Here is an 18,038-nt window from a genome sequence, read left to right as displayed (position 1 = left end):
CTTTGCAGAACACACAGTCCTTGCTCCCCTTGTCTTCCCAGCCATTTCCTCATGCATAATATGTTTTTCTTTTTCTCCTTTCCGCTGCAAATCAGTGCACAGACAATTTGGATCGCAAGCTTCTTGCAGGCTATCATTTTTAATAACAATTTCAGTCTCGCGCGAGAACTGCGGTCTTACGCACGCGGGATTTTGCGCTATTTCCTTATCACTTCTCGCGTGTGTTTGGTTGCGAAACGTAGTTTGCGGACCAGACAGAAGTTGTCGGCGATTCTTCCTCCTGAAAGTCATGCAGTGTGAAACCTCCTGTCGCCGATGCATCGTGCAGTGTTAACACACCAGCAACTGAATGTTACCCCAGATAGTCACGCAGTGTGAAAAGAACAGTGACCCGACTACTTTGAAAATCGTGCAGTCTGAACTCGGCTTTACTGCAGTCAATAGCCGCGTTTCCATTACAGATTTGCGCAAATGTTTTGCGCTATTATCTAAATATCGATAAAAAAATATTGCAAAATGACGGCGTTTCCATTAACCGATGTTATGCGACTTTTTTTCTCTCGCGATAAGTCATTCCAAAAATCACGGCAACTGACGTTGGTTATAATACCACAGCCACCGCATTAGACATTATTATTATTATTAATGGAAGGAGACGTGGCGTGTTATCCAAGCATTAATGACAGGGAAAGACCCCCGAACGACACATATAAGGAGTTTCTTCTGGGTGTTTCGCCCTCATTTCTGCTCCGATTGTGGCATTTCGTTGAGATTTAGAATCCAGTATTCCTATAGGCTAATTATTGTTTCTTTTATGAATTTAATAAAGAATTCTGTCTCGTATTCTGTCCAAACGATCCATGTAGGCTACTTTTGTGTCTATTTGTTTTTCCTTTTTAACCCCTAATTGAAAAACGAAAAATGAACGGTTGTCTCTTTAAAACGCAAAGTTGAACACCAAAATTTTAATTTGAACTGGCTACACACAACTGCTGTGCTTTGTTTATGACTTTTTGCCCCTTTATTAAACATTTAAAATATTCACAAATTAACATGGAAAACATGTCGATTTTACTGGTTTACTTCAGTTTATAAGGCCAAATTATAAACTGGAATTGATGTCTTTCCCGCAGTGCTGAATGAGAAGAGCCATTAATATAATTAATAAACTATTGTTTTCTAAGTGTCGGCTAAAATCACATCTCCATCTCAGCTGTTAAGCAGATGCGCTTTTAGAGAGAAATGCAACTTTCATACGGATTAGCCTACATAATCAGAAGGTATTAGCTTTCGATTCGAATTTTTTCGTTTTAAAGTGGACATTTCAAGCTTTGGCCTACATGGGGGCTATATTTTGTTTCAGTTCTCGCGCTCCAGTTTACTGAGATCATGAAAGTGCGTCTGATTGTTTCTTTTATTTTACAAAAGCACAGCGTTTTCTTATTATTGTGAGTTTACACAAATAAAAGTGGTTGAGAATAATGTAATATTATTTTCTGTCTGACCAGAAATGATAGAGTATTTTAAGTTGTTTCCACTGTTGATAGGAAAATACAAGTGTTCGCGGCCGCGCCTCCGTGTCATGCAGTGCGCGCTCCACGCTCAGCTTTGTTCCTTTTTTGCATAAAAGCGTCTTCTAAATATAGCCTATTAAATGTTATAATAAAATAATATAAAATTATTATTATTTGCATAGCTATACATGGACTTCAAACACACTGCGTCTTCTAAGTCAGGTGACTGTAAATGCGCAAAAACTGCAGTTTTGCGAAATATTCCTTTTTCGAATTGCCTGAAAAACCACCTCATGAGAGCGTAAAAACTTTTTTGCGATAAATGGGAGTTTTTGCGAAATTGACGTGTTTCCATTAAGCGTATTTTCAATTCGCAATTTCAATTTGCGCAATTTGAAGGGTAATGGAAACGCGGCTAATGACGCATTCGCGATCAACTGATCGGAGCATTTCACTCTCCATTTCCCCGAACGCACATGGGGCTGCTTAACGCTCTTAAAGCGGCAACGTATTGCGTAACAGTTTCATCCGCTCTTTGCACTCGTTGTCTGAACGTGTGACGGCATGCGACAACGTTAACTTTAGGCACAAAAGTGTTTCTGAAGTGCGGTCATTGCTTCATCAAAAGTAGTACCTTGTTCTGGCAGAGTATAAAACAGACGCTGACCTTCCGTCCCCAAGCAGTGCAGCAAGACCGCTCGTCTGCGTCTCTCCGGCCATGCATCTCCGGTTGCCTGGATGACTATATCATGTAATTTTGGAAGATTTTCTGCCACGTTTCAAATGGAATCGGTGGCTCACCACTAACAGGAAGAAACGGGGGCGGGCTCGCCTCGTCGCCAATTTGCATGTAGCCAATACAGCATGTATGTAACAGGATGTTTCTGAATGGTTAGTTGATGAATTTATGTTGCTGATGTGGAGTTCTATATTCAATTAGCATATTCTGTCATGATAATCTATAAAATAGATAGTGTGGGAACTGTTGTAAGATGCCTACAGTGACATGCTATTGCATTTGTGTTACGTACTGTATTGCATGTGAAAAGACGGATGCGACAGCTTGAGCAGACTCACAAATGTGCTCTACTACAACAACTCTTCCTCTTCTCAACATGGACTGCATGTTCCTGGAGGCGAGGTTTATGTACATTTTGGGGTTGATGATGTCACTAACCCGGGAGGAATGTCGTGTAGTCCCTACCAGCCATTTGCTGTTTATGCTCAACAGCAACATTACACACTAACTAAAGTTAGAAAAGTGAAATCATAATCAACCACCCCTTTAATGTCAACATTGCTGTTTTTTAGGTCTGCTGAGCCCAATGAAGAGAGACCTACTGCTCAGGCTTTGCTCAGAGATTGAGACCGTTACAGATGCCTGGCGGAGCACTGCCCTCAAATCAATCTTGCTTGTACAGTCAAGGTACGACAAGGTATTTATTATTATTATTATTATTATTATTAATTTTTTATAAATGATGCACCTCTGAGGAAAATAACATCGCAACATTTATTTCCATCAAGAGGTGCATCAAGTTTGGGTCAAGATCTTGTATTGACAACGCAAGAGTCAAGCACTCTGTAAAGTCTACTCCAGCACAACCCAAAGACTTTCAATGAATTTAAGGTATGGACTCAGAGGTGCCAATTCATGTGTGAAAATTCTTCTTCTTTCTCTCTCCCAACCATTCTTTCACAATTTGATCCTGATGAGTCTTGACCAGTGTTTGGAATAACGCCGTTTAAAAGAACGGCGTTAGGTAACGACGTTATTTTTTCAGTAACGGGGTAATCTAACTAATTACTTTTCTCGTCATTACAACGCCGTTACCATTACTGGACGTTAAATGCGGTGCGTTACTATGCATTGATTGAATAAACTGTGTAATCCGAACGCACCCCTGGCTCGCACAGCGAGTGAGGAGGTGGGTTAATAACGAGGTAAGCGATTATGATTGGCTAAAGCAGGGTCATGTGTTTCATGGTAGCCAATCAGAGCCAGTGTTTTTACACACACGCCAGCACACGCGCCACACACACACACACACACACCAGCTAAACAGAGATTCGATGAAGCAGCAGAGAAGGCGAGTCAGTAGCAGTCTATGGTCAGGAGCAATCCGATGAAAAGTTGGCATTTTCAAGGTGAAGATAAGCACTACTTCAAATTCATTGAGGTCAAAGGCTAGAACTAGGAGTGGAACGGTACATGTATTCGTATTGAACCGAAAGAGAGAGAGAGACTCGCGGGCGCGATTGAAAAGTTGCAAAGTGATTACATTTGTGTGTGTGTGTGTGTGTGAGTGAGAGAGAGAGAGAGAGAGAGAGAGAGAGAGAGAGAGAGAGAGAGAGAGAGAGAGAGAGAGAGAGAGGCGCGATCGAAAAGGCGCGAATTGTTTACATTTGTGTGCGTGTGCGTGTGCGTGTGTGTGTGTGTGTGTGAGTGAGAGGCGCGGACGCGATCGAACAGTGGAAACAAAAACATAATCCGTAATTTTGTTTATACAGGACATTCAAACTGCAAATAGTGTTTAAGTTACTGCTAATTAAATTTTTAAGGAAAACAAATATATTAATCTTATATAATGTGCACAGTCAGTGCACTACAAATAAACTGGTTCAATGCCTTTACTTTATTAATAAAACTTTTAAATAAAAAGTTGAGAGGTTGATTTAATTTGCAGAGTTAAATGCACTTTATATGGTGTAGGCCTAACTGTTTACCTTTCTTACAAAGAATGCTTGAGGTGCAGGATAAACCTCTTGCTGTCTGTCGACGTGCAATAAATATCTAAAGTTAAACACCTGTCTGTTCTACTCATTTCAACTGACTTGTGAAAACTGCTTAAAAAATCCAAATTCTTTGACATATAGCAACTTTTTTTTTTTTTTTTACAGTAACGCAAATAGTTACTTTCCCTGGTAACGAGTTACTTTTATTATAGAGTAATTCAGTTACTAACTCAGTTACTTTTTGGAACAAGTAGTGAGTAACTATAACTAATTACTTTTTTAAAGTAACGTTCCCAACACTGGTCTTGACATTGTCATCCTGGAATACGGCCATGATGTGTCTTCTTACATGATTGTTTTAGAAATGAAAACCTACACAGCACACACTCCATTAATTAAGGTTAGAAGAACTGTTACCAAACATATAACATGCTAGAAATATAATAATCATTGCAACAATGATCCAATCATAGACTCTTAAGCATTTGTCTATTTAAATCCAAACAGTGATCTTGGCTGTGCAGTGTATATTCATTGATTTGAATTGAGAAACACATTGAGAATCGAATTGAATTGAACTGAGATCTTGTAAATTGGAATCAAATTGAATCAGGAGGACATACCGATACCCAGCCCTACTGCACCTGTATCTGTTCTCAGAGCATGCATGATTACAAGAAATCATCAGATCTGCCTCTGGGCATTAAACACTTTGTGTGAAGTTTCTAGAGCAACATGCTAAACAGGTTTCTCAGTGCGGATCTGTCGGCTTAAATGTAGTGTACACGCTAACATTGGCTAATTGTTTTGGTGTTTGTTCACAGGAGCAGATGTATTTATTCTGGTTACCACCACTCAGCTAGTTCCTGCTTTAGCTAAAGTGCTTTTCTATGGCCTGGGTGACGTTTTTCCCATCGAGAACATCTATAGTGCCATTAAAATAGGTAACAGGTTTGGTTTACCAAAGTTTTTAAGGGCACCTATTATGCAAAATTCACTTTTACATGGTGTTTGAACATAAATGTGTGTTGGCAGTGTGTGTACACAACCACCCTATAATGATAAAACTCCACCCAGTGCTTTTTTTAAAATCATTTTTTAAAATCATAAGCACTGTCTCAAAACGAGCTGTTCTTAGATTTGGGGCAGGCCTCTCCCATGACTGTTGATTGACACTGCAGTTTTAGTAGACCCGCCCTGAGTGAGCTGAACACAGTCCGCCATTGTTTCCACGCCGGAGCAGCTGTAGACAAGAATGTCTTCTAAGCGATTGAGGTGTTTTGTTGTTGGATGTCAGAATGAACATCAGTCTTCATTTACTCCTGTTGTTACTCGAGGATGGATCTCACCAACTGTTCGTGATCAAGCTTACACTCTCCGGAGCGATAGGCCTAACGTTACTGATCACGGCAGAAATGAAAGTGAGAGCGCGCACTTTATCACAGTTGAAACCGCATATGTAAATTTGACTTATCCCAAAAATGCTAAGAAATAAACGTGTGAGAGCGTGTTATAGGCTATATGTCATGTTATAGTCAGATATGACGACGCTACTTCAACACGCATAGATGAGCATCTATTCATCAAGCCAACGTGCAAAACTATCGCAAATCAAAGTGAAAGTCATTCATCAACACACAATCATCTTCATTAAAAGTAAAGAACCGAAATGATCTTACCAGGGCTGTTGCCGCAATATCTTGTTGCGGTCTTTGATTTAGAAATTTTCGCTGATGATCAATAAAATGCAGCTCATATCAGTTGCTTTCGGTATCGTGCAACAATTTAAATATAGCGCGGGAATTCAAGATCGGATTTATGTCCGGTTTGCAAAAACACATTTATGTGACCAGGTGTAAATGGAATCGTTTGGATAAATCAGATGATCTGAGAAAACGCATGAAGTTCCCATAGAACTTCTGCACCAGTCTACTGATTTCTGTTGAGAAAGATAAGCATGTTGACATGATCTGGGATCAGACGCGACCGCAACCTGGTGACAGCCAGTCCAGCCGCCGAAAACACCCGCTCTGAGGGGACTGACGTTGCCGGGATGCACAGGTACCTCCGCGCTAAAATTAATTCCATTGCTTCAAGACTCACACTACGCAACGCAACCTGCATTAGTTTAATCGATAACAAATAAACGTGATCGACGAAATTCTTAACGATCAATTATCGATCGTCGATTAATCATGCCCATCCCTAGTTGTAACGAGTGTTTTGTGTACTTTGCTGTGTATGTTCCATGCTAATGAAAGAGAGAGAGAGAGAGAGAGAGTTTATGGATAAGACTTTAATGCGCACTTATACTGTGTTTATTCAGCTCTTACAGTGATTTTCTGGAGTAAAACTAACGCTTCATCTTTTTTGTGATGTACAATAAACTTCATTGAACTCATCAGTATATTTTGGTCATCATTCGGATGGGGTCTGCTACAGCAGGCTTGTAATAGTTGACAAATAAGTTATAACCGTAATTAAACTAAACTATACCTGTTCTATCTCCATACAGCATATATTCTCTGGCTCTGTGGGCATTATTGTCCGACTCCGGGTCGAAATGAACACCTACTGAGAGTTTCTGTTAGATGAGATTGTCCTGCCTCTGAGCGCAAGCTCGTGAGGCTCCGCCCTTTGGGCCGGCAGCAGCAGTTAATTTGCATTGAAAGGGATACACACTAAAACGGCACGTTTTTCTGAGCGCCAAAAAATTATCTGTTGGGTATTTTGAGCTAAAACTTCACATACACACTCTGGGGACATCAGAGACTTATTTTACATCTTGTGAAAAGGAGCATAATAGGTGCCCTTTAATTCAGACCCTCATGTCATTCCAAAATAGGATTGCAAAGGGGTTGGAAATTTCCAAAGATTCTTGGAAGGTTTCCAAAAATTCCTGGAAAGTTTTCAAAAATTCTGGAGAAGTTTCTGGAAACTTTGAAACCCTGTTGCAAAGCCAGATGGTCCAGACTTGCAGAACACAAGAGGATAATGTTAAATAAAGAATGTTCAAACTGCTGTTTTTTCTATACAGTGACCAGGGGCTGTCAAGCTCCAAAAATTTAAATTAAACTACATTTTACAACTACAACTACATAGGTGCAAAAAGCACCTTGGAGAAACTCAACAGCAGTGTAAAATATGAAAATACAATGCAGAAAAGCAGAGCGCATGTGGCGGAAGACAAAACTTGTAATCCATTATAACATCTACAAAGACAGCCTTCATGCTTTCAATATGGAACTAGGCAAAGCTAGACAGACTTTCTTCTCAAATATGTGTGTGGTGTGTGGTGTGGCGCAATGGATAAGACACATGCCTTTGGTGTGAGAGACCCGGGTTCGAATCCACTGTGAGACACCAATGTGTCCCTGAGCAAGACACTTAACCCCTAGTTGCTCCAGAGGCGTGCGACCTCTGACATATATAGCAATTGTAAGTCGCTTTGGATAAAAGCGTCAGCTAAATGAATAAATGTAAATGTAAATGTAAATATTATAAACAGCAATTTAAACAACACACGCACTCTTTTTGCAACTGTAGAGAGACTGACAAACCCCCCAAGCCAGATTCCCAGTGAAATGCTCTCAGACAACAAGTGCAGTGAGTTTGCTTCTTTCTTCTCTGAGAAAATCAATAATATCACAAAGGTGATCAGCACATCCTTGAGTTGCTCTGGGGTCAGACAGATCAGACCACCTGAGAAAGTAGTAACTTTGTCTGATTTCAAAGAAATTGATGGCAAAATTTTGGAAGAAACCGTACAGCACCTTAAAACATCAACCTGCGCTCTTGACACACTTCCCACATGTTTTTTCAAAAGTGTGTTAAACAGTTTAGAAGCAGATCTTCTAGAAGTGGTAAATGCCTCACTTCTCTCTGGGAGTTTTCCAAACTCCCTGAAAACTGCAGTTGTCAAGCCCCTCCTAAAAAAGAACAATCTGGATAAGACCATATTAAGCAACTATAGACCGATTTCAAATCTTCCTTTCATAGGCAAGATCATTGAAAACATTGTCTTCAATCAGCTGAACAAATTCTTATGCACGAATGGATACTTTGACAATTTTCAATCTGGTTTCCGACCGCACCACAGCACAGAGACAGCGCTCATAAAGATAATAAACGATATTCGCTTAAATACTGATTCAGGCAAATTATCAGTGCTGGTTCTACTCGACCTCAGTGCTGCATTTGACACTGTCGATCATAACATACTTCTTGACAGGCTGGAAAACTGGGTGGGGCTTTCTGGGATAGTCCTAAAATGGTTCAGGTCATACTTAGATGGGAGAGGTTATTATGTGAGTATAGGAGACCATAAGTCTGAGTGGACATCCATGACATGCGGAGTCCCTCAAGGCTCAATTCTTGCGCCACTCCTGTTCAACCTGTATATGCTCCCAATGAGCCAAATAATGAGAAAGAACCAAATTGCTTACCACAGCTATGCAGACGACACACAGCTCTACTTAGCCCTTTCGCCTAACGATTACAGCCCCATTGACTCCCTGTGCCAATGCATTGATGAAGTCAACAGTTGGATGTGTCAAAATTTTCTTCAGTTAAACAAAGACAAAACTGAAGTCATTGCATTTGGAAACAAAGATGAAGTTCTCAAGGTGAACGCATACCTTCACTCTAGGGGTCAAACAACTAAACATCAAGTCAGGAATCTTGGTGTGACACTAGAGTCAGACCTTAGTTTCAGTAGTCATGTCAAAGCAATAACTAAATCAGCATATTATCATCTGAAAAATATTGCAAGAATTAGATGCTTTGTTTCCAGACAAGACTTAGAGAAACTTGTGCATGCTTTCATCACTAGCAGGGTGGATTATTGTAATGGACTCCTCACTGGCCTTCCCAAAAAGACCATAAGACAGTTGCAGCTCATACAGAACGCTGCCGCCAGGATTCTGAGCAGAACCAGAAAATATGAACATATCACACCAGTCCTCAGGTCATTACACTGGCTCCCAGTTAAATTTAGGATTGATTTTAAAGTATTATTACTGGTATATAAATCATTCAATGGCCTAGGACCTCAATATATTGCAGATATGCTCACTGAATATAAACCCAACAGATCACTCAGACCATTAGGATCATATCAGCTAGAAATACCAAGGGTTCACTCTAAACATGGCGAATCTGCTTTTAGCTATTATGCCAGCCGCAGCTGGAACCAGCTTCCAGAAGAGATCAGATGTGCTCCTACTGTAGTCACTTTCAAATCGAGACTCAAAACACTTCTGTTTAGCTATGCATTTACTGAACGAGCACTGTGCCACTGTTCGTCCGACTGTTTGTACTGTATTTTATTTAATTTTTCTAAACTGTTTTAATTATTCTTATTTCTTTTTATTATTTTAATTTCTTCTATGTAAAGCACTTTGAATTGCCATTGTGTATGAAATGTGCTATATAAATAAACTTGCCTTGCCTTAAAACTACAACCGTATAGACCTTAAGCTGTCAAAAGCTGTAAAAATAATAAATAATAAAAATAAACCAAACCAGGGGCAGTCAAGGACTAGTGGTTAGGGAGTTGGACTGGTAACCCAAAGGTTGCTGGTTCGATTCCAGAACCGGTGGAAAATGACTGAGGTGCCCTTGAGCAAGGCACCTAACCCCTAATCGCTCCCCGGGCGCCACACAAAGGCTGCCCGCTGCTCTGGGTGTGTGTATCCACGTTTGCAGTGTGTGTGTGTTAACTACTCACTACTCTGCTCCTAATGTGTGTGCATTAACTTGGATGGGTTAAATGCAGAGGTCAAATTCCAAGTATGGGTTACCATACTTGGCCGTCACGTGTCACTTTCACTTTCACTTGACAAAAAAAAAAAAAAACATTATCTGGAAACCGTGGGTTTCAGCAATAATACATCACTGTAGTGTAGACCATAAGATGTCGTATGTCTTACGTAGACCTGGAATGAAGGCTTAGCTCATTTTGGAGCTTTCATCCACTTTCATCATTATATAGAAGAGTAGTCACAATATTCTTTGAAAATTAACCTTTTGTTTCAGGGTATTACAAGTTACATGGTTTTGTACAACCGTGACTGTCCGTGAGGCTTAATAAATGATTCCAGTATGTTCATTTTAAACATCCTCTCCTTTTAAAATCATTGGTATCAAACTGAAACTGAGCACAAGGGTACATTTACACATGGTATAGCTAACACTTGTTAGAGTAACGCTGAATGACTCGTCTGTTAACAGGAAAAGAAAGTTGCTTTGAACGCATCATCGCTCGCTTTGGGAAGAAAGTGACCTATGTTGTTATAGGGGACGGCCGTGATGAAGAGTTTGCTGCAAAGCAGGTACAATACCAGCATTTGGACATACAGTATTACATAATCCTGTCAACGTGATCACATCACAATATAATACCTCATACATTAATGACGCATCATATGTAAAGCATACCCTGAGGTCAGTAAGATGTTTTTGAAAAGTCTATTATGTTCACCAAGGCAGCATTTATTGGATTTGATGTAAAAACAGTAATATTGTGAAACATTACAAAATAAAAAAACTGTTTTCTATTTTTTATATATTTAAAAAACTGACAAAATGAATGACAGACCAGTTTATGGTGACAGGATGCGTGTCAGGATGGGACAGAGAGCAAAGACGCAATTGTATGACATGATAATATGTTTGATTGTAAAGCTTGTCTACTCTTTTGCTATACACTCAAAAGTATGTACTTTTGGGCGTAGTATAAGTAGGCGAAATGGGATTATACCGAGGTTAAATGTTGTGGGAAGAAGGAGGCGGGAACCGGCGAACCTTCAAACACATTTTAATGCCAAAAATAAAACAAATACAAAACGAAAGTAAAGTAAAAGACAGCAGCCCCTCACGGACGACTACTGTCACATCAAATAAAATCCAGGCCTGGCCTCTCTCGATCTCCACGTTCGCGCCGCGCCGTTCTCCCACGGCCCTCGGCCTAATTAAACTGCCTAATGTTACTGAATGAAATGTCGACCCAGGACGACCTAGGCTACAGGACCTATAGGACTGTGAAGCTTTAGGGGGTGTTGATGGACTCGTTCGACCCCATCTGTGTTTTAATCATCGTTCTGAATCCCATCCAGACGTAGTGCGATTTTTCTCAGCTTTTTTGCTTAAAATGTTGCTTTTTTATTGAACTTACAAGGCAAAATTCAAGTGTTGATTAAAAAAGGAAAGCATAAAGCTAGAATAAAACAGGCTTTTTTGTTTGTTTGTTTAAAAGCAGAGGTTCTGTTCTTTCTTTTGTTATATGACATATTCAGATATTCATATACAACAAAATATTCTGGGGGTCATGAAACTTGTAAAAAGGATAAAAAATGGTGGTGGTGGCTGGCAACTTTTTTCAAAAACACTGGCGGGGAAAGAGTTCAAAAGAGTACTTATTTCTTGTATACTTTGAAAGAGTAATGTAATGTTTTTTGGACACTTAATTGCATGTTAGCTGCAATTAAATGTATATGTATTATTGTTTAAATGCAGTTTTCTGAACTTTAGGGTGCTTTTTGACCCACTTATTCATTGGCCACTTTTCCACTTCACTTAGACATTTTTTTTTTTTACCATGCATTTCATATTTTTTGGTTTATAGTTTGCTCTCCAGTAGTCATCCAGAATCTGTTCAGTTTACCCGTCTTGCTCTAATAAACATGTAGTCTATGATTTGATCACATCTATATTTTAAAAGCTAAAATCATGTTGCATGCAGGAATGGGTCAAAAAAGGAAATCTATTATTCAATTTCAATCTTTATTATTCATTCAAAATAAAAATCTTTTTTTTTTTTTTTTTTACAAAATAAGGTATTCTGTGTATAAATACTTTTGTTATAAATAAAACTTAAATTAGGCTTTAATAATTTAGTCTTTGAAAAGTTGAACCAAGAACTAGTTGTAGAAATTAGCAGCCATATTCCTCCCCCTCTTCATAACACCAGTGACAGGTTGGGCAAGAGTTACAGCCACAGCTTCAGGGGAGTCTGATTCCAGGGAGTCTGTCTCGATATAAATTGCTGCAGCTTGTCTTATATTCTGTTGTTCAATGGGTTTAGCTATTTTCTGTTCATCACAGTTAGGATGAAAACATCTGTAGTATATCATTTTCAATAGAATTCCAACAATGTACAAACCTAGTAGTGTCGTGATCACTATGTAAGGATTTAAGGATCTCCAACAGCCTGTATACTCAAACACCTTCCAGCACCAGAAGCCCAGCAGCATCGCTGTGTCCAACCCCATGACACCATAATAGAGAATATTCTTTAATTTTGTGTTTCCTGTTGATACGTTAAACCAGCTGAAGTACCAGATGAGTCCAACAGTAGCTCTGAATAGCCATTCCCAACCAGGACTTTCCATGTGATCTGTTTTTTGGCTCCAGACCCCTAAAACCAGCAGCATCCACAAAGACAGGAAGTGGGCGATGATGTAGCATGGCAATACACTGCAAAAGAGTGCCAGAGCGGTCACACGGGGAATGATCAGCAACAAGTTCCACAGAAAGTAGACGCCAGTGGAGATCCAGCTCATCTTGCGTTTTTCTTGAAGAAAGGAACGCATGCTGCGGTGGTACAAGGCTACGGTAAAGGATATTGCAGCAGCCGATGAGAGGAGTTTTAAACCTGAAATGAAAAACCATTACATATTATTAAACAATATCACACAAGCAATAGTGTTCTTCTGAATATGCAAGTGATGCATATAATCACAGCCATGCTGATGCTGAGACTCTTGAGAAACACACATTGGCACTGTTGAATGAATCGATGTTTGGAATTGAATGTTTTTTATTTGCATATAATTGATCAGTGCACAGGCATAGGTCCTGTCCCAAATGGCACCCTAGGCACTCGCGGTCTTCCTATGAGTCTCACTTTCGTGACGTAATGCCGCTTTGACTGTCGGGAAGAAGTCTGCTGCTGAGCTCGCATCAGTGCGGGCTGTTAATGTTAATGTTAAAAAACCTCATAAAGTGAAATTTTCATGCCATGGGACCTTTAAATCATGTGCCCTCGTAATCTTTAATAAAAAAAAACAACAACCTGTCACTCACACAAGATGCAATCGACAATGATCCAACAATCTAATCAATTCCCAATGGACAATATCAAGTCCCGCCCTACATTTTTTGTCTTATTTGAGAAGCCGTTTTACTCAGATATGCATCACAGTAGAGAAGATTTCCAATTTCCGTTTCATGCAACTTTAAAGGTACTTTTTGCTTTTTTTTTCTTTGCTTTTTTTTTGGTGCTTGATAGCATCATTTACAATTCACTTTCTTTATATAAAAAAGAGGTAAAGATTTTAGATAAATCTTTGCTAAATATCTCCTTTTGTGTTCCATGTAAATAGAAAAATCAGAACGACGAGGGTAGGTAAATGACAGAATGTTCCTTTTTTGGGTTAAGTGCATTAAATGAAAGTTGCAGTTGTCTTTTCTTTTTTGACATATCAGAGTGAAATAGCTTCTCGGGCAAGAAAAAAAAATATAGGGCGGGACTTTATTTGATCATTGAATCATTGTGGTTTGCTATTGCTGTAATCTCATGTGATTGACAGGCTGTCCCACCCTTGAGCCAGTAAACGCATCATCAGAAAAGAGAAGTGTCACTGCAAGAAGGGGGGGGGGAGTGATTTTGATTAAAGATTATGAGCATCATTATTTAAAATAATAACTTCCATGGATAAATTGTTCATAATAAATATTGAAATTCTGTAAATTTGATTTCATAGTGACTTTAAGTGGTTCAGAGATTCAAAGATTCAAAGTGTTCTGGATTCGAGACAGACCTGTAATAAGCTCCGAGTCTCCTCTCTGTAAGATTCTACACATCATAAGTATGAGTTGTGGGACACTTTCAGAAAATGTCTCAAATAGACGAAGCATCTGAAGGTCATGGTTCAGGTACACAGCCACACCCTCTGTGAAACTATTAGTTTTTTGAAGAAAACGCGTTGTGGAAATCTCTATCACCCCAGCATACCTGTGAACACAAGATACATGCATTTACTTAAACAACACTTAATACAACAAAACTTTACAACCCTTACGAAAAAGAAGAAGAAGCTATTAGTATACTTCCTTTAAACTAAAAATAAAGTATAGCCTACTTTCAGTCTACTTTTTTATGTACCTCTCAGAAATATGCTTAAAATTGCACTTAAGTATACTTGACTTGTACTGACAGAAAAGAATATTTGGCCTGTACTTGTACTCAATCTTTTGATCAAGATATATTTAAAGGTATAATTAAGTATTCTAAATATATTTTGACTTGTATTATATATATATATATATATATATATATATATATATATAATTTATATATTGACTTTTTACACACTTAAAATACATTGCTTAAAAAAATATTGATTTATAAAGAAAACAGATACAGTATGTTCGTAATTCTGAGTATCTGACTTTTTTGCGTTTTTGTGTCCACTGGTAGTGTACATAGGAATTTACTTCAAATCTACTTCACTCTTTGCCCACCACTGACTGAATTTTCCAAATCGGTATAACCGCAGACCGGAGCTCTCCAAAATGGGGCGTGAACTCCAAAAGTGGGCAGAACCTCTAAAATGGGGCGGGGTCTCCACGCGCACAGACTTTCACCATTGGCTCTGGCTTCTGCCAATTGTCACAGAGCTCATGCCCAGCGTCATTCGGACTGTGGGAAAGTTTTTACTCTATCACTGTGTTCTAACGCAACGGGGGTGTCCCGGGGTTCGAGTTTCGCAGGGAAGGAGGGGGTAGTGACGCTGAGTGCAACTAAAAAGGTCCCATTGTCCAGTGAGGTCCGGTTGGGGAGTTACGGATCTGCCCGGCTCAGTGATCTCATATTGCATAATCTTATTAACTGCCATGCAGTCTATTTCACTGGTTGGGGTTAGGGTCAGGTGTAGGGTAGGGTTAGGGGTTAGAATTTGTTGTAGCATAGCATTGGAGGAAATCAGCACTGTATAATTGATTGGCTGTGGGACGGAGTTTGCACTGAACTTGATTGTTGGAAAAATTTGAGCATGAGTGTCGTGCTTATCTGCCAATGAGAGGAAGCCATGCTCTATTTTTGAGTTCCCACCCCCATTTGGAGATCTCCAGGCTGCAGTTAGACCCTTCTCTAATTGTCCGGCTATCCATGTTTTTAACATAGACAGTATATAAACTGGACACAGCGACCCCATTGGATTCATCAGAGACAAGTGAAGTCAATTAGAAGCTTTCACTTCCTGGGGGTCAAGCGTACTGCGCAGCCTCAAACTGAGCTTGACAACGTAGATGTGACGTGAGTAACCCGTCTGTCTTCTAGTAGCTGTGCCAAGAGAAATCTGAATCATTCCCTTCCGAAACTTGCAGAGACGGAGAATGTGAGTAGGAGGTGTCCATGAGCTAGGAGCAGGCGAAACTTTTAGTAGGTATTCTGATTAATTATTTTGTCATTTTGCCTCCACATCCCCCCGATTGCCCGCGAGCTTCTCCTCCTGTCCGTACGGTAATTTCCTACTGTGCGACAGAGAGTCGCGTGGTTATGATGCAATCGTTAGCCTATTTTTACAAAAATTGCTTCTACGGGGCCATTACGAAAGCTACAAGGTAATGGAGCCTTTTATACATTGTCGTGTTTCTTTAGAAATAAATAATGGACAAATGGAGTCTTTAAACGCCTCAGATGTAAAGTTATTTGCTGTCAAAGTGACGCCAAAATGAATGGGAGTCAATGGGATGCTAACAGCAGGTGGGTGTCCGCTAGCCAATGGCGGCGCCTGGGGAAGCTTCAAAATAATATGAAACGCTGCCCCCCTGGTTTTTAACTGTTATAGGTAGGGGGCTCTATAATGCATCTTCTGAAATAGAGATACAGAATCTCCTGATCAAAACACAAGTGAAGAAGAAGCAGAAACAAGTGATTGAAGATTATGCAACTGTAAAACAATGTGATCATCAAACATTTAACAACATATAAATCAAAACTGCCTAACGTTACCGATCTACTCATTCTGAATCCAACCTGGATGAAGTCTTTGACAAAATGCGATTTTCTCAGCTGTTTGTTTAAAATGTTGCTTTTTTTTTTCAATGAAACAAAATAAAAAAGGATGCATTATGCTAGAATAAAATTTTTTTTTTAAATGGAAAGATGGAAAGAGTTAAAGTACAAAAATTAAGACCTAAATAGGAACATAGCTTAGCTAGGCTAAGCCTACTTAAAATGCAAAAATAGCCTAATATATAAATAATAAACTATAAGTATGATGTTAAGTTAACTTAAAGAAAACGTTCACGTATACTTGCTGTTAAGTAGGTTTCTGGACTGTATTGACTGGTTCTGACTTAATTGGGATCATCACGGGGAATATATACTTTAGAAATATACTTTTACAAAAGTATTCTTAATAAAATGAACTTGAAGTAGGCCTACACTTATTTTTCGTAAAAAAGGCAAAAAAAAAAATAATTACATACAAAGATGTAGCCTATTGTATAAGTCCTACTTAAATGGGTCAAAATACAAACTAATTGCATTTAATATGAATTTTAACTATAATGCATTTTCATTTAATTGCAATTAACATGCAGTGAAGTGTCTAAAAACATTACATTCAGTTCACACTTAAGTATATATTTTTTAAAGTATATAAGAACTCTTTTTAAATGTATGCTAAAGTGTAGGCTACTTTTTTTTCCCCACAAGACTATTCAAAGAAAATTGAGAAGCAAATCTGTCACAGACCTGAGGTAGAGTCCAAACTGAAGGAAGTGGAGTGGTTTGATCAGTTTATGCCTGTTAGCAAATTCCTCCACCTTAGTCTCAAGCTTAGTCTCCTCCACCTTAGTCTCCAGGGAATCTGAGTACCAGAGCCAGCTGAACACCTGTAACAATACTGAAGAGCCCAGCAGCAGAAAGATCATCACCGCCATATACACATAGGCCTCATCCTGATAAAATGACACAACAGTCCAAATGTCCAGCGCTATATCCAGCAGGAAAAGTAACAATCCCACCAATGTAAACAGGTATTCCAATAAAGAGTACTTGAAAGGGAACCTTTCCTCCATGTTTGATTCAGTGTGAGAAGTAAATACAACTACCTAATTTTTACATGGATATATACCATTACAAACATCTGAAAGAGAAAGTAAACTTTACACCCAGACATAAACTCCTCCCCATGTCATGTTTTTGAATGATTAGTCACGTGTGAGATAGTGAATGAAGTCACTTAAGCATGTGACCAGACTCACGCACAATTGGTCAAAGTGGGAAGCTATAATAACTTGTGAACTAGTGTTATGGTGACTTTGAAGCCATAAATAAAATCATATGAATAATATTTAATTTATTAACAGTAATTTTAATAAAACATTAACATTAGAATTTGTAACTCTGTATTTTAGCTTTGAAATGCAAGCACAAATTTCACAACCTGGCACTCAACTAGTTCATGAGGTTCCTGCTGATATATTTCAAGACCTGATGGACATTGTACTTAAAAAAAAAATATTGTGTTCTGCAACTCTGAAAAATCTTCAAAATAACTTTGAATATTGATATTAAGCTTATAATAGGTGCAAGTTGATGAGGCTACCATGAACATAAATTTTCATATAAAAAGTAAAAAAGGGGGCTTTCTCCTTCTCCTAGTTGATTTAGCCATGCCTGTCTTTTGTGATGCCTGAGGCTCATCCAGATTAATTTATTGACCAGTCATCACTCATATTATAAAAACATTTATTTTTACTTGTTTAAACAAAAAA

The 18,038-nt window shown here is 38.8% G+C and overlaps 1 protein-coding gene across 1 annotated transcript; it reads right to left on the bottom strand.

Annotated features, from left to right (window-relative positions):
- Positions 1 to 12,057: 12,057 nt before the first annotated feature.
- LOC311299114 (XK-related protein 8-like) lies at positions 12,058 to 17,434 on the bottom strand. Its single transcript, XM_084422500.1, has 3 exons — positions 17,014 to 17,434; positions 14,072 to 14,265; positions 12,058 to 12,903 (listed from the first exon to the last, which is right to left on the bottom strand). The coding sequence occupies exons 1-3, from the start codon at positions 17,337 to 17,339 to the stop codon at positions 12,170 to 12,172; spliced, it is 1,254 nt and encodes a 417-aa protein (XP_084278626.1). The 5' UTR covers positions 17,340 to 17,434; the 3' UTR covers positions 12,058 to 12,169.
- Between the last annotated feature and the right edge of the window lie 604 nt (positions 17,435 to 18,038).

This window comes from Rutilus rutilus (assembly GCF_951802725.1).
Source record: "Rutilus rutilus genome assembly, chromosome: 11".
Classification (NCBI taxonomy): domain Eukaryota; kingdom Metazoa; phylum Chordata; class Actinopteri; order Cypriniformes; family Leuciscidae; genus Rutilus; species Rutilus rutilus.
This window is presented reverse-complemented; position numbering and strand designations above follow the sequence as displayed.